Source organism: Danio rerio, chromosome 11, assembly GCF_049306965.1.
Source record: "Danio rerio strain Tuebingen ecotype United States chromosome 11, GRCz12tu, whole genome shotgun sequence".
NCBI classification, from domain to species: Eukaryota; Metazoa; Chordata; class Actinopteri; order Cypriniformes; family Danionidae; genus Danio; species Danio rerio.
The window spans coordinates 2,788,803-2,809,702 of record NC_133186.1 but is presented as its reverse complement, the minus strand read 5'-3'; the positions used below and the strand labels follow the sequence as shown (position 1 = coordinate 2,809,702).

General features: G+C 34.3%; 2 protein-coding genes and 1 long non-coding RNA gene across 7 annotated transcripts in view; 1 reads left to right on the top strand and 2 right to left on the bottom strand.

The window, feature by feature from the left end:
* The window catches only part of srpk1b (SRSF protein kinase 1b), a 65,251-nt gene extending 64,202 nt beyond the window's left edge, over positions 1-1,049 (bottom strand). Inside the window, 1 exon segment of the mRNA NM_001080669.2 lies at positions 983-1,049. Coding sequence (NP_001074138.2) covers positions 983-995 — 13 coding nt within the window. The 5' untranslated portion in view covers positions 996-1,049.
* LOC141376509 (uncharacterized) overlaps positions 1-20,900 on the top strand; it is a 48,160-nt gene that overhangs the window by 16,642 nt on the left and 10,618 nt on the right. The gene's annotated exons all lie outside the window — the stretch shown is intronic.
* The window catches only part of mapk14b (mitogen-activated protein kinase 14b), a 50,084-nt gene continuing 33,024 nt past the window's right edge, over positions 3,841-20,900 (bottom strand). Inside the window, exons 7-13 of one of the 5 annotated variants that reach the window (XR_012386685.1) lie at positions 20,682-20,796; positions 19,195-19,266; positions 17,352-17,431; positions 13,835-13,914; positions 10,021-10,099; positions 7,933-8,106; positions 3,841-6,796 (exon numbers count right to left, since the gene is read on the bottom strand). Coding sequence is in view for 2 of the 5 variants with exons in the window: in XM_017358195.4 (XP_017213684.1) it covers positions 6,729-6,796; positions 7,933-8,106; positions 10,021-10,099; positions 13,835-13,914; positions 19,195-19,266; positions 20,682-20,796 (588 nt within the window). In the remaining 3 variants the exon portion in view is untranslated. 5 annotated transcript variants of the gene reach the window in all.

Sequence of the window (20,900 nt, the reverse complement as noted above, 5' to 3'; positions counted from 1 at the left end):
GTTGGCGGTTCGTTCCGCTGTGGCGACCCTGGATTAATAAGGGACTAAGCCGACAAGAAAACGAATGAATGAATGAAATTGTCTGTAGTGTATGAGTGTGAATGGGTGTGTATGGATGTTTCCCAGAAATGGGTTGCAGCTGGGAGAGCATCCGCGGCGTAAAACATATGCTGGATAAGTTGGCGGTTCATTCCGCTATGGCGACCCCTGATTAATAAAGGGACTAAGCCGAAAAAAAATGAAAGAATATTTTAGAAATTTTCTCCACAGCTGTTTTATGGAGATCTGTTGTTTACATGTCATCTCAAAACCAGAAACGTCACAAAAGCTAGCAAAACAAACCATTTAACTACAAGGAGTCATAAACAAAAACATATAATACACAACAAACGTTAACATTAATTTCCATATATCCGAATAATTAATAATACAGTTTTACTACAGTAAACATGATGGTAACCATGGTGAGCAAAATATTCGATAATTTGTAGGTTTGGGGCGGTTTTAGCTGCTAGCAGTTAGTCCACACACACACAAAACGTTTTTATCATCACAGGCATAATTATACTTCAGTTAATCATATTTAATACCAAACATCACCATTTCTAACGGCGAACTAAAATATAAGTTTAGCTAGCAAAAAGCTCGCGCGAAAACAAACGAATATTTTCACAACAAGCAGCGGTTACAAACACAAACATGCTAAAAACATTCATAACACACACATGAAACGTCCATGTTCCAGCTGTAGAGTGCAATATAAGCAGATGTTGATGTAAAGCTGCAGTGCTGTTGCATTAGCAGCAGCTAAACACACACATGGGCTTTTGTCTCTATCGCCACACATGGCATATCTTAAAGCGGACATGTCCAGCACATTACTGATATGATCGAGGCTTGCTGCGATGTTCATTCATATTTCTATATGTGCTGTTGCTCGGAAGCCTGTGGAGGACAGGAGTTTTGCTGTTTTGATGCTCACCTTTCCTTTCCATGCTGCACCGGCGGCTAAAGTGCTCACAGTCACTCACATGTAACGGTCGGCGCATGCGCACAAAACTCCACTAACAACTGAAGTGAAAACGCTCACACACACACACGCACGCAAGCACGTACATTTTTAAATACTTTATAAATTCAGTGCCACAATAATTAGCGGAGATACATATTTATGTAGTTAAACTTTTCCCAAATCTAAATAATAAGTGATAATTTAGTTAATCAGTTAATTATGTCTCGATATCTATATCTGTGCTGCTGCGGCATCAAAATGCTTAATAGTCTACAGGTTACAATTTGTGCCAAATAAAGTAGTTTAACTCAAGTTGTATTGATCTACATACATTTAACAACCTTATATTAAGACGATGTTTGTGATGAGTTTGTCAAATTTTCCATCTTGGCTTTATTTTCGCTTTAAAATAGAACATAATGACAATAAATAAATATTTATTTTAATCTCTCTCTTTTCTATACTTGTATTATATTGTTGTTTATTTCATTCATAACTACCATGTAATGTTTTGTACAGAATAGCCTGAATTTTCTGTTTGTTTTAGATATACCCTGCTGAAAAAACGCTGAAACCAGCCAGGGGCGCCCCCAAGGGGTGGCTATTTGAACTCTGGCCACCCCTGTGGCCATCCAAATATGATTTTGCTGTTGATATTATTAAATTAAATGTACTTACTACTTACGTAAATTCACCATATTTCAATAAATAAATATAAATAAATAATTAAAAATAAAGTAAATAAATAAATAGCAGCTACTAAACCATTGTAAATTGATTGGTGCCACTGATGTAGCAGATTCACGGCTCCTTCCCCTCCCCGATCGTCGTTGACAGCACGCACACGCCTTCAGTAGACAGCTATGGCAATTTAATATTTACCTTTTGGTACATCAATAAAAGAAGCTGTAATAATAATAATAATATTGTGGCTCAAAAAGGAATAAAGATAAATCATATTATTGGGGTCTGTATCGTGAGTGTGTGTGTGTGTGTGTGTGTATACAGTAAGTGTGTGTGTGCCTTTTGTTCACTTTCTTCATTTGCTTGTTTTATTAATCTTCATTAATTTTAGACATGGCATATAATGTATGCTGTACAATAAAAGTATGTGAAAAATAACTGATAAGTTATATATATATATATATATATATATATATATATATATATATATATATATATATATATATATATATATATATATATACATAAATCATATATATGATTGTTTTTAAACTAAATATTGATTTTATATGGTTTGCACATGTACTTGCTAAATTATTTCAAGGAATAAATTGCAATATTTCAAGAATAATTAATGAAAATGAATGAATACATTATTTTATTTACCAGAAACAAAAATAATACACTGAATTCATTATTTTTCTGTGTGCCACCCCAAGATTTGGTGTGGCCTCTTCTGGCCACCCCTAAGAAAATTGTCTGGGGGCGCCACTGAATCTAGCCTAGGCTGGTTGTCGAGTTTTAGCTGGTCATACTCCAGCCTGACCAGCTAAAACCAGGCTGGAAATGGCCAAAACCGCTCTAAAATCAGACTGGTCGACTAGCTAAAACCAGCCAGCCTAGGCTGGTTTAAGCTGTTTTATTCAGTACACTGGGAAAAAAAATATTCAAAGATGATTCCTTGAATTTACTACATTTTTAAGTGGTTGTAAACAATTTGTTTGTTTGAATTCAGCTCAAAAAATTAAGTTAAACATTAATAAATTTAATTTGTTTGTTTAAACTCATTTTTTTCAGTAGGGTATAGTTATTGTTTTCTTGATATTGTAGTAAAAAATTATTTAAAAAGTGGAGGGTAAATAAATGATGAAAGACATTTTGTATTGTAAAAAAAATCTCTTTAAAAGCTACAACAGCACCTCAGTGGCACCAAAACAACCAGCTTCATTAAAATTTCCTGAGCTTGTGGTGTCATAAGAGATTAAAAGAAAAACCTGTCAGAGAGCGATCATTTCCATTATTTGTAGTAAATATCAGTGTTTGTGATGATAATCTCTGATAATTATTAGGTTGTCACATTTTACATCTCGCAGCTTGTTAGCGTGTAATCTCAAAGACTAGAATAAACTTGAAGGGACTTTGGTTATATGAGGAATGCCGCGCGGTGGCAGTGTTTCTCAGAAAATAATACACTCACGACACATAATGAACGGGAAAATGCCACTGTTGTGCTTATCTATTAACAAAATGCAAATAAATGGATTGATAAAATGGTTGTAGCTTAAATCGTTTTGCAGAACTTTAATGAGAACAATAACAGATCAAACACATGTCATAGGTGAATTGATGAACTAAATAAAACGTAGCGTATGAGTGTGTGTGAATGTGTATGGGTGTTTCCCAGTATAGGGTTGTGGCTGGAAGGGCATCCGCTGCATAAAAAAAATAGCTGGATAAGTTGGCGGTTCATTCCGCTGTGCCAACCCAAATTAATAAAGGGGCTAAGCTGAAAAGAAAATGAATGAATATGAGTGAATGAATGATATACGAATGTGTATGGGTGTTTCCCAGTACTGGGTTGCAGCTGGAAGGGCATCTGCTGCATAAAACATATGCAGGAATAGTTGACGGTTCATTCCGCTGTGGCGACCCCTAATGAATAAAGGGACTAGGCTGAAAAGAAAATGAATATGATTGTATTTGAATGTGCATGGGTGTGTCCCAGTACTGGGTTGCAGCTGGAAGGGAACCTGCTGCATAAAACATATGCAGGAGTAGTTGATGGTTCATTCCGCTGTGGTGATCCTTAATGAATAAAAGGACTAAGCTGAAGGAAAATGAATGCATGAGAAGACAAACAGGGGTGTTGTGAAAAATAATTGCCTTTATTTCAGTATAGCAGTGGTTGTTCAAAGTTCACAGACCACATAACTTAAGAGTGACTGAAGTAAAACCAGTTCTACAATGATCTCTCTTATTCATGAAAAAAAAACGGATCTCATGCGACAAAACCAAATATATAAACCAGGTTTAATGGATTCTGATTGACACGTGATTTTCCACTGTGCATAAAAACAAAACAAAAAACACCCCCAGCCCCTCATATTTAACAAGACATGCTCAACACAGAAAATATTGCTGAATAAAATTAAGAGATATAATATACAGTGAAAAAAGAAAACACTTTAAAAATGATACAATAAGTTAGATGCCGGCTCTAGAAGAGTCGTCTAGTCTGGGCTGTTCAGAGTTTTGGCTCAGCTTAACTTTCAGGGCATTGAAATGAAGGTAAACTGTTTCATCGTGAACCATAATGCAACTGTCTTACTGTTACAACCCCAATCCTCCATTTAAAGCATGGATGGATAATAAATAAATGAGAGTGAAAGAACGGGAAACTACGCTCTAGGACCAGCTTTTGAAGAACTCAGGAATAATCAGACCGATTAAAACAGCCAAAACATGTCCAAATCACAATTAACCTCATCAAAAAATAAACATATAGTTGGGATTTACTGTTTTTGATTGAGTAAAGTAATTTTTTTGATTCTATAAAGGTCAGATCACAATTCCTTCCAAATTTCAAATAAAAATATTATAATTTACAGCATTTTTTTAGGTTAATTGGTCAGAACAAGCAATATTTTCCTTTGTTGTGACTGAAAAATCAGTGTTATTCTGCCAAATGTGGCTTTTCTTAACTGTTCTCAAGTTAAACTATTGGTATTGTGTCATATAAATATTAATAAGCATTTCTGGAAACTTTTATATTTGACCAATTGTCATTTTATGCTCATTTTAATATTAAATATTGAATAAAAGTCATCATAAGTTTGCAGAACTAATCAAAACTTGTTGTTTTACACTCAAACAAAGCTATAAATTGTAAATTGTTAAGTTGCTGTTGATCTATTTTTGTCTTATTTTAAATAAATATTGAGCATTAAAATTCGTTATATTAAAAGATTTTGTCAATTTAAATCAATATAAGTTTTAGGAAGTGCAAAAATGATGGTAAAAAATAAAAACATACATGGATTTACTCGGGATTTACTGTTTTTGATTGAGTAATGTTAATTTTTTTAATTCTATTAAGGTCAGATACCAATTCTTTCCAAATTTCAAATGAAAATATAGTAATTTACAGCATTTTAGGGGGGTCAACTGGTCAGAATAAACAATATTTTCATTTGTTGTGACTGAAAAATCTGTGTTATTCTGCCAAATGTGGCTTTTCTTAACTGTTCTCAAGTTAAACTATTGGTATTGTGTCATATAAATATTAATAAACATTTATGAAAACTTTTATATTTGACCAATTGTCATTTTATGCTCATTTTAATATTAAATATAGAATAAAAGTCATCATAAGTTTGCAGAACTAACCAAAACTTGTGTTTTACACTCAAACAAAACCATCAATTGTTCAATTGCTGCTGATCTATTTTTGTTTAATATTAATATTTAAATGAATAATAAGTCTTATAATTCAATATGATAAAAGCATTTGTCATTTTAAATCAATATATGTCTAAAGAAGTGCAAAAATTATGGTAAAAAAATGTCCTAAAATCACCATATTCAAGACATCACAATGAAAACGTTCGCATTTCTGTAATGAAATCATTACTGTAGAAATAAAAATGAAATATAATAGTTGTGGATTTCTTATCTTAATTTAACTAATTAATTTATTAGTCGAATCATGACCTGGACATGTTCTGAAGCGGTTCTGTGCCCATAACATTAAGATCTTCTCTCAATCGCCCACATATTTCTCCTAAATATCATCCCAGAACAATTTCAAATCAAGCATCGATGGCATAATCAGCATAAATGATGTGTTTTTTGTCCGAGAAAAAGGACACGTGTGTGTGTGTGTGTGTATGTGTGTGTGTGTGTGTGTATGTGTGTGTGTTCAAATGTACATTCGACATTTACATTCTGCTTATTACAATGCGGAGGATGCCTGCGAACACACGAACAAACCCGTCGGTGCACATTCTCATCATTTTATGTACAGCTGTTGTATTTACATCTCTGAAACGCAGAATTCGGACAGCACAGGAGTTTATCTGGCCTTTAGGTTTTGTGACGGCTACAAGCGGAGCTCAGAGGTAAAGCTTTTACTTCCCCAGAGGAGGAATATTTAATGAAACGCCAAGCTCAAAATTTTTAGATTGCGACTGATTGCGTGTGTGCTTTTGTCTCTAATCTAGGGTTGTCACGATATTCCGAAACCAATCTATTCTGAAATTTTTGAGCGCTGTTGAGCACCGCTGATTTGCCATAGTGTTCACATGCTCAACAGAAAAGACTGTGATTGGCTGTGAAGGTCATCACTGAACTCACCGCTGTTTACTGAGTGTAACCACAGATACAGGGACACTGGAGCGTTTTAAAGCCGTGATTCATCAGCGGATCGCTTGTATGTCAGCTTATAGACAAACCAGCTGATCTGTTGAGCATGCTAACACAACAGTGCTCAAATGTTAGCAGGAAATGGATGTTTTTAAAATTTCAGTATCGATCAATACCGATTTCCAATATCATGACAACCCCAATCTAATCTCAAGTGTTCTCGGTTGATTTTAGTGGAGGAAACTGGACATTCTGAGTCCTCTGTGATGTATTTATCCCTTATCTTTGAGTGTGTGTGAAGGTGATGAGCATTTTCTCTGAACACTGGATGATGGCAGGCACTTGAATGTCCCCTTCTGCGTGGATGAATATTCTGGAGATCCAGCAGCTTTCAGGACTCCATCTCGTCTCCATCAAATACGGGTGGTTCGAAGCTCATCACCTCCTCATACGTCAGACCTGCGCACAAACAAACACAAGCACTATTTCAAAGCAGCAAAGCACATGTTTATCAGGTAAACACATGAATAGTTTTATTTTCACTGCTTCTTCCCGCTACTCTGTTGTTGGTTTCACTCGATTCCCTTTTGAATATAAATAAAAAAGAAACGCATCCGCTGCAGTCATGGTACGGCAGCAGAGTTTCTTGATTATTATGCTGGAATGATGAGAGTATAACCAAAGACTAGGCAAGGCAAGTTTATTTATTTAGCACATTTCATACACAGTCGTAATGCAAAGTGCTTCACATAAAGAAGATAAAAAGAGACAAGTATAAATAAAATATAAACTAAAATAATGAAAACAGCATTTTTCCATATTCCAAAACAACTGGTCAACTGGTCAGAATAAACAATATTTTCCTTTGTTGTGACTGAAAAATCTGTGTTATTCTGCCAAATGTGGCTTTTCTTAACTGTTCTCAGGTTAAACTATTGATATTGTGTCATATAAATATTAATAAGCATTTCTGGAAACTTTTCTATTTGACCAATTGTCATTTTATGCTCATCTTAATATTAAATATAGAATAAAAGTCATCATAAGTTTGCAGAACTAACCAAAATTTGTGTTTTACACTCAAACAAAGCTATGAATTGTAAATTGTTAAGTTGCTGTTGATCTATTTTTGTCTAATTTTAATTTTTAAATAAATATTGAGCATTAAAATTCATTATATTAAAAGATTTTGTCATTTTAAATCAATATAAGTTTTAAGAAGTGCAAAAATGATGGTAAAAAATAAAAATATACATGGATTTACTTGGGATTTACTGTTTTTGATTGAGTAATGTTATTTATTTTTTTCTATTAAGGTCAGATACCAATTCTTTCCAAATTTCAAATGAAAATATAGTAATTTACAGCATTTTGGGAGGGTCAACTGGTCAGAATAAACAATATTTTCCTTTGTTGTTCCGGCGTATCATATTTTCTCATTTTACTCTCTGATTTCCCCATTCTGATGATCACCCACCCAATGGCAGGGAAAGAGTTCAACAATATTATTTATCGATTTAACACACTTCATAATATTAGCCATACATGTAAAACAAAACATGTCCTTTAATTCCTATTTTGTATGTAAATCTTACTTTTCCACTCCTCGATCTCCAGGTCTCGGCTCTCGAAGCTCTGGTCGTACGGATCAGCCTCTGGTTCGTCGTCTGGATCGTGATACTGAGCGAAATACGGATGAGCGAGAGCCTGTGACGCAGTGATCCGCTTATCTGTGTCCAGAACCAGCATCTTCTCCAGCAGGTCCACCGCTGGAACACACAACGCAGGAAAAACATTACAATTTAATACACGACTCAGGGTGTCTGCAGGCTTTATGGAAAACTCTAATGCTAATTCTTTTGGAAGAAGTAGAGCTGCACGATTCTGGCTTAAATGAGAATCGCGATTTTTTTTTTTGCTAAAAATAAAGATCATGATTTTCTCACGATTCTGTAGATGTAAAATAAAGGCATGGTAAAAACAAACATATGGCAACATCGATAATATTATGTGTAGGTCTACTGGTTTCTATAAACAATTCTATTCTACTTAAAATAATTATGATGTTGAATTATTATGTTTGAGATATATGCTTGCAATCTGTCATAAAAAAAATCGGACCTTTACCATTAACACAATATATTCAACAATATATAGGCTAGAGTAGTTATACTGACATTGTAAACATTCATTTTCATGCACAACTGTGTGTTCGCTATGAAAGAAATAAACATTAAACGCTTGTTGTAATCATAACTCTAAAATGCGATATGATCATTTAAATAAAGTGCACACTTTCGGTTTCATTTTGACTGCTAAGTGCTTGTTCATACTTCGCGCGCGGCTCCCAAACGATCACTCTGTGCCACAAACTGAATATTATTTACAACTGTATTACCTGTTACTCGCAACATTTGCAGGTTCTGTTCACTAAAGTAGACGCCCGCGCGCCGCGCCCTCTTAGTGATAACAGCTCACGGCCAGCAGCCTACGTCACGTGTGATTTTCCCGGCCGCGAAAACATCATTATATGAAGACAAAAATTTAATTTTTTAGGTGAACTATACCTTATAAATACATTATGCGACTCATTCAACATCATTTAGAGGTGTCTGTGTCACTGAGCAACGTGTGTGAAACAATAAACAGACTCGTGCAGTCGCCTTTTTCTTCTCTCCTGAACTTGAAAATATGATTGGCAGAATCGTAGAAATGCTGGATTAAGATCGTCTAGGGGGTCGAATCGAGATCGCGATCTTTTAACGATTAATCGTGCAGCTCTAAGAAGAAGCAATCAGATTTTCAGAATTAGCAGTTAAAAAGAAGTCTTTTAAATAGAAATATTTAGTAGCATTCACTTCGTTAACGAATATTCAATTAGTTAACTATTATTTAACAATTATTTAACTATATTTAACCATGGAACTCTCGACCACGCTCACTCCGCTCTGCTAATATCTCTGAATTCAAATCCACTCACTTATTTTCTGAATGTTTCTGTTCTGATCTGCCAAACTGACTACTTTATCTGATCCTCCTCCACTCTGCTCATATGTCTTTTAGGTCTTGTTTTTGTAATTTCAGTTTGTTATGTTTAACTTCATGTATGTTTGTTTATCTTTTTGTTGCATAACTTGTAAAGTGTCCTTGAGCTCTGGAAAGGCGCTCTATAAATAAAAATTATTATTATTATTATTATTATTATTTATTTAAAAAAAAAAAAGCGATAAATATTATTTTTATACATTACATTTTAAATATTTCAAAGGTAACGCTTCGCAATAAAGTCCCAATAATCTATTTCCCAACATTAATAAATAACGAACAACACATTTACTACAGCATTTATTCATAATGAAAATAAAGTCATTCATTGTTAGTTCATGTTAACTCGCAGTGCATTTAACTAATGCTAACAAGCACAATTCTGGATTTTAATAATTCATTAGCAGATGTTAAACTATGATTAATAAATGCTGTACAAGGTCATGTACGCTAATTCAATAACTAATGAAACCTTTTTGTGAAGTATGACCATTAAAAAAGGTATATTTCTAATAGTTACAGAGTTGTCAATAGATTAAACAGTGATGTAAATGATATAGAATGATCAATATTTAATAGTGAAAGACTATCTTCATGTTCCCCCAGATGAGTTTAATGCATGCTGTAAAAATGGTTACCTAATGGATTTGCGCCAATGAATACGTCTGCGAAGTTCCTCTTGGGCATATGGGGAAGAGAACTAATGTAGTTCCTTGCCTGTTAAATAAAAAAACAGTCAAGACGTATATATTGTCAGAATAAGAAGAAAACATAAATGATGAGAGTCCGCATGGACCGGATGCTGCGACCATTTTTTTTCCGTATTGTGACGCATTTCTTAGAGAAACAGAATATTAAATGAGAAAACAGAGGGTGTGGCTTTTTTTTTTCTTTACTGTGAGCTGATTGGATGTAGTAAAGTAGGCATTTCCTTCAGAAAGGGTTTGGGGAGTGTTATTAACACCTAATAGACTCCTCCCCCTCACCATTTCTGTTTGTTGTCAAACTGACAGCTGGAGGGGTGTGGTTAAGTGTGTTAGCCACACCCAATACATCAGACAGACCTAATCTGAGATTTGATCTTTATTTTGTTTTACTTTGATTCTAGTTTTGGGTTAGTTCTAATCGGCCATTGTGCTAGTTTTGGACAAGTTTTAATTGCTCAATATTCTAGTTTTGAGCTAGTTTTGATGGCCCATTGTTCTAGTTTTGATCAGTCATTGTGCTACTTTGGGGCCAGCTTTAATTGGTTATTGGGCTACTCTGGGCTAGTTTTCAATTGGCCATTGTGCTAGTTTTTGGGCCAGTTTTGAACAGTTATTGTGCTGGTTTTAGTTCGGTTTTGAACAGTTGTCCTAGTTTACACCTAGTTTACATTTTAAATCATTTTGATTGGCCATTGTGCTAGTTTTGGGCAAGTTTTTATTGCTAATTTTTTTAGTTTTGAGCTAGTTTTGATTGCCCATTGTTCTAGTTTTGAGCTAGTTTTAATCTGACATTGTGCTAGTTTTACGTTGGATTTGAACAGTTGTGCTAGTTTCCATTTTGGGTCATTTTGATTGCCCATTGTGCTATTATTTTGCTAATTTTGAATGGTCATTTAGCTAGTTTTTTATTGGTCCTTGTCCTAGTTTTGGGTCAGTTTTAATTGTCCATTGTGCTAGTTTTGATTCTAGTTTTGATTGGCCATCGTGCTAATTTGGGACTAGCTTTATTGGCTATTGTGCTACCTTGGGCTAGGTTTGGTTGGCGATTGTGTTAGTTTCGGGCTAGCTTTAATTGGCTATTGTGCTACTGTGGGCTAGTTCTGATTGGCCATTGTGCTAGTTTTTGGGCCAGTTTTGAGCAGTTATTGTGCTACTTTTGGGCCAATTTTGAACAGACATTGTGCTAGTTTTAGGTAAGTTTTGAACAGTTGTGCTAGTTTCTATTTGAGATCATTTTGACTGGGCATTATGTTAACATGTTGCATGGTCATTTAGCTAGCTGTGGGCCAGTTTTGATTGGCAAATGAGCTAGTTTGGGGTCAGTTTTTAATGGCAATTTTGATTGGCATTTTTATTTTTATAAAATACCTCAGACAGACCTAATCTGAGAATTTAACTCAAAACAAACAGCAAGTGCATTTTAATACTTCAATTAAAGATTACAAGGGCAAGCTGTTGTTTTTTTCTTAATGACCTGCACAGATGAATTGTTTACCACAAAACTAGCAATGTGAGCTAACAAAATCAATATGATCAGTTTTGACTTGATGTGGATTTTAGACTGACAATATGCGCTGTTAAAATAAACATGTACATTTTGAATTCCCGCAGACGTTAAATGAGCACACAGAGCCAGCTTCTGCTCTTCTGTAAGCCAGAGAGGCCTCAAATGTTCATCTGGATGAGTATTCAGTGTTTTTCAGTGGAGCTCAGACAAAAACGCTTCTGCATGTCAGACAGACACTGCATCCTTTGTTTAAGTGCATGGAACATTCGACGCTGCATGCTAGAGCTCACTGCATGCCTGCGTTTAAAACATTGGCCTTAAAGCTCAGCACTGTGGGCTGAATTCAGGTCAGAGATGTGCTGCAAAATGGAAAGCAGGCGGTGCCAATTCCACAGTTTTCAAGGGGATTTGGGCTAGTTTTAATCACATACCATGGGTTGTTTTTTTGATTCTGCAGGTTATGGGTCTGACATAATTAGTATTGGACTAGATTTGGGCCAGTTTTGATTGGCTATTTTGCTAGTTTTTGGGCCAGATTTCATTGGTCACGGTGCTAGTTTGGGCTAGTTTTAATGAATCATTCTGCTAATTTTTGGTCCAGTTTTATCAGTGATTATGATACTTTTGCGCCAAATCATATTGATTGATCATATTTACAAAAAGACTATTTGTAATTATTAATATAAGGGGATTTATATATATATATATATATATATATATATATATATATATATATATATATATATATATATATATATATATATATATAGTATTTTTTTATAAACAAAAGAGTTTACTCTGCAAAATATGAGTTTTATTTATGGGCAGTGGCATTTTAAAAATGTTTTAATATTAATTAAATAGTTTGATTGGATATTGGGCCAATTTCGGTTAACCATTGTGCCAGTTTTGATTGGCTATGCACTAGTTTTGATTGCCTAGTGTACTAGTTTTGGGCTAGTATTAATGGACCATTGTGCTAGTATTTAGGCCAGTTTTGATGGGCCATTGTGCTAGTTTTGGGCCAGTTTTCATTGGCACCTGTTCTAATTTTGGGGCAGTTATGATTTTGATTATAGTTTTGGACCCAGTTTTGATTGCATTGTTCTAGTTTTTGTTCAGTTTTGAATACTGGTTTTGGGCCAACTTCTATTGACAATTGTGCTTGTTTTGGGTCAGTTTTGATTGGCTGTTTTTCTAGTTTTGAGCTTGTATTGATGGGCCAATTAGCTAGTATTTAGGAAAGTTTTGATTTTGATTCTAGTTTTGGACCCAGCTTTGAATGACAATTGTGCTGGTTTTGGGCAAGTTTTATCGCCCATTGTTCTAGTTTTGGGACAGTTTTGGGCAAGTTTTGATTGAATTTCATGCTAATTTGGGCTAGTTTTGATCTGTCATTCTGGTAGTTTTTTAGTCCAGTTTTGATCAGTCACTGTGCTAGTTTTGGGATAGTTTTGAAAATTTATTGTGCTAGTTTTGGGATCATTTTGATTGTCCATTATGCTAATTTGCCATTATGCTAGTTTTCACATTTTGCCAACAAGTTTGGGTCTATTTCAATTGGCCCATGTTCTAGTTTTGATTTCTAGTTTTTATCATATCAATTTTATTTATATGGTTGCATTAAAACAATTATACTCTGCCAAATATAGTTTCCATTTAGGATAATGTTGATTGGCCATTATGCTAATATTTTGCCAATTTTTAATGGTCATTTAGCTAGTTTTGGGCCAGTTTTGATTGGCAAGTGAGCTAGACTTGGGTCAGTTTTTATTTGGCTATCTTGTTAGTTTTGGGGCAAGTTTGATTGGCACTTGTTCTAGTTTTGGGCCTTTTTAATTTTAATTCTAGTTTAAATTCAACTTTAATTTGCTATCGTGCTAGTTTGGACTAGTTTTAATTGGTCATTGTGCTAGTTTTTGGGCCAGTTTTAAACAGCCATTGTACTAGTTTTGGACTTACTGTCATTGCACATTATGCTAATACTTGGCCAATTTTGATTGCTAGTTTTGGGCCAGTTTTAACTGGCAAATAAGCTCATTTTTGGGCCAGTTTTGAATAGTCATTGTGCTAGTTTTCATTCATTTTAAATGGCCGTTGCGCTGGTTTTATAGCGAAAACCTGCCAGCCCTGGGTGGAATTTTGTAAATTGAAAAATGAAGCAGGACAAATAGAGACGGGTAGATGTTTCCCCATCTGGAGGACCTTCTGTGGGTTCAGCAAGTTCTCCATTCTCACCTCGTGGCTCGGCATCCTGCTTATTAGAGAAGCCGGAGGGGTTCCCGTCAATCGCATTATCTGCTGAAGCTGGTTTATATCTTGGGGAACCCAGGTCAAGGGGAGTACCATCAAAATACACTCACAGATTTTTTTCACAGATTAAAAAAAGAAGGAAAAAACAGGACAGACAGGAGAGGAATGGAGAACATAAGTGGACACCGTGTTAGATTGGACACACACTGCACAAAATCATCTCTTACCCTGTGTTATTGTCTTGTTTTCAGTACTTGTTTAACTGAGTTGCATAATGACCAGTGTTCGTTTCCTCAATGAAATAAAGACGGAAAATGTTTTGGATCTAGCTTTGATTGGCCATTGTGCTAGTTTTTGACAAGTTTTTATTACCCCTTGTTCTAGTTTTGGGCTAGTTTTGAGTGGCCATCATGTAGGTTTTGGGTTAGTTTAGATTGGCTATTGCACTAGTTTTGGCTAGTTTTACAACATTTTAATGTCATCTATTTTGTAAATGATATTGCATGCTGATGTAGTAACAATATCCATGTCATCAAATCTTCTCATCTTAGCCTTAGAAAAAACATTTTCATCTCTATTTTTGTTGATCAAATGAACACTAATAATGTCTCATAATGATGAACGAACAAGATTTAGTATGGGCTGTGAAGGATTTAAGGATTAAATTTGTATAAGGCAAAGCTTGGATTAAAACATGTTTAGTTCTTCAAGCATTGTTTAGCATATTTATAAATCAATACATATTTATTCTCAATTGTCCTCCCATAATAATGAATTTTTTCGTTTTGTTCTGCAAACTACTGATGACATTCAATCTAAATTGAAAATAAAAATTGTGATATAGTCATTGTTACTTATTTTTATTGATAAAATTAAAAGATACCATCTTTTCGAACAGGTTTACGTTTATTTTTAAAACACAACATTAAGTAGAGTTAAGGAGTAAAGAGTTTAAGAAATATTTAGTTGAATAATTCAGAATTTAAAAATCACAATAAAATTTTTTATTTTGACCAATAGTAATTTTCTAAAAAATATTAATAGTGATAAAACAATGACGATATATTTATTTGGACAGACCAAATTGTGCTTACATTTATAGAATAAAATATATTATAATTTTATGAAAACACAAACCCTGTATTTTTGAAGACTGAGAATTTGACGTCATGGAGCAAGCAACAGGACTAAAATTAATCTATAATAAACATAGAATAAAGAAGATGATTGTTTAAAAGCAAGTACAGATATCTTTAAGTCTAAAGTTTTCTACATTTAAAGCCCAAATCAGTACATCAACCCTTCATTTATTAACAAATGTTCTTGTTCTAGTTTTGCGCCACTTTTGATTGACCATTGTGCTATTTTTGGGCAATTTTATATAGCCAATTGTTTTAGTTTGGAGTCATTTTTGGGCCAGTTTTTAAATCGGCCACCATGCTAATTGCCTATTGTGCTTGCTTGGGATAGTTTTGATTGGCCATTGTGCTAGTTTGTGGCTAGTTTAAAATTGTCATTGTGCTAGTTTTTGGGCTAGTTTTGGACAGTTGTTGGGCTAGTATTGGAATCATTTTGATTGGCCATTATGCTAATATTTGGCCAATTTTGATTGGTCATTGTGGTAGTACAATTTGGGTACGCTTTGCTTTTATTGTTTTAAAAGTAAGTACACTTCTCTTAAACTCTAAAGTTTTCAATCAGCTTTGATTCGATCTACATTTAAAGGCTACATCTTAAAGTAAATTAACCCCTAATTTATTAACAAATGCACTTGTTCTAGTTTAGCGCCATTTTGATTTTCCATTGTGCTAATTTTGAGCCAGTTTTGATAAGTCATTGTGCTAGTCATGGACCGGTTTTGATTGGCCAATGAGCTAGTTTTGGGACAGTTTTAATTGGCACTTGCTCTAGATTTGGGCCAGTTTGTTTGATTTTGATTCTAGTTTTGGGCAAGTTTTTATTGTCCAATTATCTAGTTTTGGTCAGTTTTGATAGGCCATTGTGCTAGTTTTCGGACAGTTTTGAACAGTTATTCATTTTGCTAGTTTTGGGTCAGTTTTGAATAGTCATTGTGCTAGTTTTGGGCTGGATTTAAACAGTTGTGCTAGTTTTCATTTTTATTGGCTATTATGCTAACTATGCCATTTTTTAATGGTCATTTAGCTAGTTTTAGGCAAAATTTTATTGTCAAATGAGCTAGATTTAGGTTTTATTGGCCCTTGTTTTAGTTTTGGGCCAGTTTTGATTTTGATAATAATAATAACAATAATACTAAATAATAATAATAATAATAGTGCTAGTTTTGAACAGTCTTTGTGCTAGTTTGGGCCAGTTTTAAACAGTCATTGTGCTAGTACTGGGATAATTTTGATTGGCCAATAAGATACCGTTGGGTTAGTTTTGAATGGTCATTGTGTTACTTTTTAGTGAATTTTGACAGTTCGTTAAGCTGGTTTTGTTGCAAAAATCTGGCAGCCCACTTGTTCTAGTTTTGCGCCACTTTGATTGGCCATTGTGCTAGTTTTGGGCAAGTTTTTTTTGCCTACTGTTTTGGGACGGTTTTGGGCCAGTTTTGTTTGGCCATTGTGCTAGTTTTGGGCAAGTTTTTTTTTTTTTGCCTATTGTTTTGGGCCAGTTTTGGGCCAGATTTGATTGGCCATTGTGCTAGTTTTGGGCAAGTTTTTTTTTGCCTATTGTTTTGGGCCAGTTTTGTTTGGCCATTGTGCTAGTTTTGGGCAAGTTTTTTTTTTTTTTGCCTATTGTTTTGGGCCAGTTTTGGGCCAGTATTGATTGGCCATTGTGCTAGTTTTGGGCAAGTTTTTTGCCTACTGTTTTGGGACTGTTTTGGGCCAGTTTTGATTGGCCATTGTGCTAGTTTTGACTGGCCATTGTGCTAGTTTGTGGCTAGTTTTAATTTGCCAAAGTGCAAGTTTTTGGGCCAGTATTGAACATGTTATTGTGCTAGTTTTGGGATAATTATGACTGGCCATTATGCTAATATTTGTCTAATTTCGATTGGTCATTATGGTTTGGGCCAGTTTTGATTCCAGATGAGCTATTTTTGGTCATTTTTGCTTTTATGGTTTAAAAGCAAGTACAGATATCTTAAAGTCTAAAGTTTTCAATCAGCTTTGATTCGATCACTTAAAGCCTAAATCATCAACCCCTAGTTTATTAACAAATGCTTATATATTTGTACTGGAAAACAAGATACAGTGTAAAAAAAAGTCATTTCTGCAGTGCGAGAGACGAGTTAATCCAAGAGTCCGAAAAAAGTGCATGACAAAGCAGAGCGAGAAAGCCATTGGTACACACTCTTAACTGTGGGCTGATTCTGCAAAAACCATCTGCCGACTATCTGACTACTGTGTAGGTGCTGATGCCATAACTATCAGTTCATGCCAGTGAGAAAGGAAAGAGTATGAAAGGGTGATCGGTGGTGACTGAAGCAAGCAGAGCAAAACACCAGGCCGTCAAACTGGAGCAGAACAGAAAAACTCACAGACTCTGAAGAGATTTTCATCAAGAGCTCAGGCCCTGGGGTCCCGACCAGCATCATGATAAGCTTCAACTGATCAATGTCTTTCAGAGCAACATAAAGGAAAATGCGAAGGAATGGGGTGACTATGAAAGCAGGAACTGAACGGGGAACAAATAGCAATAATAAAACCATGATTTTAATCCATGGAACCATACAACTAAAGAATAAAATCAGGAAAATGGGATGAGGGATGAAATAAAACTGAGCCATGATTGGTCCAAAGCCATGCAATCTTCAATAACAGTAATGTATGTTTACCCTAGAGTCCTTCACTGCTCTGATTTAGGCATGTTAGCAGACTGAATATACTCTTACATACACTTAAAAAAACGCTGGGTTATTTCAACCCAACCCAGACCGCTAGATTAACATTTTTAATTAAATGAATAGGTTTCCCAGTGATGTGTTGCGACTGGAAGGGCATCCGCTGCACAAAAATGTGCTGGATAAGTTGGCGGTTCATTCCGCTGTGGTGACCCCGGATTAATAAAGGGAATAAGCCGAAAGAAAATGAATGAATGAATAAATTAATAGGTCCAAATTTAACCCAATGTGTTGGTTGGTCCATATTTTACTCAATTTGTGTTTAAATAACCCAGCATTTCTAAACAGTGTAAATATTGAAGTCAATCAAGCCACTCAAATATTCTCTACAACAGTTCAAAGGGGCTGTATGTGAGTTTTTGACTCCTCTAAAGCATACAAATACCATATGTTTAAAGAAACATGCTAAACATACTTGTTTATTTAAAAAAATAAGACTTAAGTCAGAATTCTGCTCTGAAAACCTGCGTTTCGAGTCGGAATGTCTTAGCTTTGGTCTCGATGACCAGCCCACCGCCAGTTTAGCCGAATATATTTTGGGACCCCGGGTTGCCTTGGTTGAAAACACAACTTAATACATATCAGGTATGATGGTTGTCTTAATATATGAGGGCATGGCTGAGAATGCAGACTCCAAAATAAATTGCAGATACAGAGTTTTTTTTTTTTATCGTTTAACAAAAATGATAATAATTATTAACATAAACATTTGAGAGAAGCTTACAGTGTAGGGAATGATCATCAGGCATGCTTGTTCCTGTTGGTGCCGTCAATCTGGCAACCTGCATGTGCATTTAGTCAAAGGAGGAGAGGCCAGGGAGGAAAAAAGCTGCCATATTTTAAATTTGGAGTGCAATACCTAGTTCAACCACTAGATGTCAATCCTACATACTGCACCTTAAAGGCTGATTTATAATTTCTAGAACAAGACAATGAGTTCACTGTACTCAAATGGCCTCCACAATCACCAGATCTCAATCCAATAGAGCACCTTTGGCATGTGGTGGAACGGGAGATTAGCATCATGGATGTGCCTCCAACAAATGCTGCTGAAAGTGTGAGTGTGTTGTACCTTTCACCGAGGGTTTGATTCGGTGACCTCATGAACCGGAACAGAAGAAGAAACATTAGGATTCCCAGAGCGGTGCGGTCGTGCTACAATCTCTATGTTTTAAAGGAACCCTCCACTTATTTTGAAAACAGGCTCATTTTACAGCTCCCCCAGAGTTAAACTGATGAGTTTTACCATATTTGAATCCATTCAGCTGATCTTTGAGTCTGCTGGAAGCACTTTAGAAGCTAAGAGCAAAGTTGATCAACAGGAGCATCAGGGAGTGTGATTCAGCATCTGACTCAGGATAAGTGAGGTGCCGCTGTTCACACTAGCAGACAGAGAGGGCGACAGGCAGCACATGCCAACACTCTCACATCACTGAAGGGTTTTTCTGGAAAAAGCGACTGAATGAAGAGGAAAGGATACGATCTGTGCCGGGAAACAGGGTCCGTCCTGTGAGGAGCTCAGCCATGATGCAGCCCACCGACCAGATGTCCACTGCAACACAACACAACAACACTCCGGTCACTTGAGGAAACAAAATATGGTGAAGATCACATGAGATTCATTTTACTAACCCCTTGTGGGAACTGCACAAAAAACAACATATATAATGCATAAAGATTAATGCTGCTTTAAGATAGCTTGTCCAAACGGCAAATCAATCAATAAATTAATAAAATCAATCATCAATCAAGTCAATATAAATCAAAATAAATCAATTAAATTAATAACTTAAAATAAGTAAAAACAAAATGAATCAAAATAAAATACATAAAAATGAAACAAAATAAATAAAATTAATTAATTTATTAAATGAAAAAATTTAAATCAAAAGCAAAATAAAATAAATAAAAATAAAACAAAAAATAAATAAAATTAAGCAAAATAAAACAGAATATAAATAAAAAATCAAATAAAATCAAAATAAAATCAAAATAAAATATAAAAAAATAAATAAAAATCTAATCAAATAAATAAAAAATCTAATCAAAATAAAATAAAATACAAATTTAAAAAAAAATACAAATAATAATAAAAATAAAATAAATAAAAATAAAACAAAATAACAACAAAATTAAATTACATAAATCTAAATAAAATCAAATGCAAAACAATAAAATAAAAATTCAAATAAAATAAAATAAATACAAATAAAACACAAATAAAATATTTTAAAATAAAATAAAAATAAAATATTTTAAAATAAAATTAAAATAAAATAAATTATGCTTGGCAATTTTTTGTGATTTTATATTTAAAAAACCTAAGTGGCATTCAAATTCTAGAAATAATAATTTTTTTTTAAATCAGGACTGATGTTGGTAAAATTTTAATTTTTATTTCTGCATCAATGTTAATAAATATTAATAGTCTTAACTATTCTGAATACAATTTGTATTGTTAAATCATGAATAAAAAAAATTTACGACAGAATACTGAATTATTAAAAATATGAATATTACTGGTTAAACAGCAAACCTATGCATTTACTTAATTTTTTTATTTATGCACTTTGACAGCACTCAAATTTGAATTATCTTTTTGTTTTTTACATTAGTTAAAATAATTTTGCTGTGCACTTACATTTATATATTTTCATAACTTAATTACAACATAAATTTCAGTAGCTCTAATAAATTGTGTGAATTTTGCAATGTTCCAAAGTTAGTTTACTTTTCCCCCAATGTCTCCATTCAGCTGTTACTTATATTTTAGTCATTCATTTGTTTTCCTTTGGCTTAATCACTTAGTTATCAGCCACTGTGCTGCCTTTGCGAATTAATAAAAAAATTAAATATGATTAAATAAGTTGTGTTTTATGTAGTCTTTAGTTACAAGATCTAATGAAAAGTGAAGCAGTTTTTAATTAATCAGCACAAATGAAGCATTACAGGTACAAAAATCCAGACCTGTCATGTTGTAGTGCATCCAGTTGAGCATGATTTCTGGAGCTCGGTACCATCTTGTGGCAACATAACCCGTCATCTCATCATCGGTCAGCCGTGCCAACCCAAAGTCCAAAATCTGAACAAATAAAATCACAGTCAGCCATAAAGCAGACTTATCAGAGCTCAGATTACCCAGCATGCCTCACTGTTTGACTGACTATAAACTCATAATAGCACATG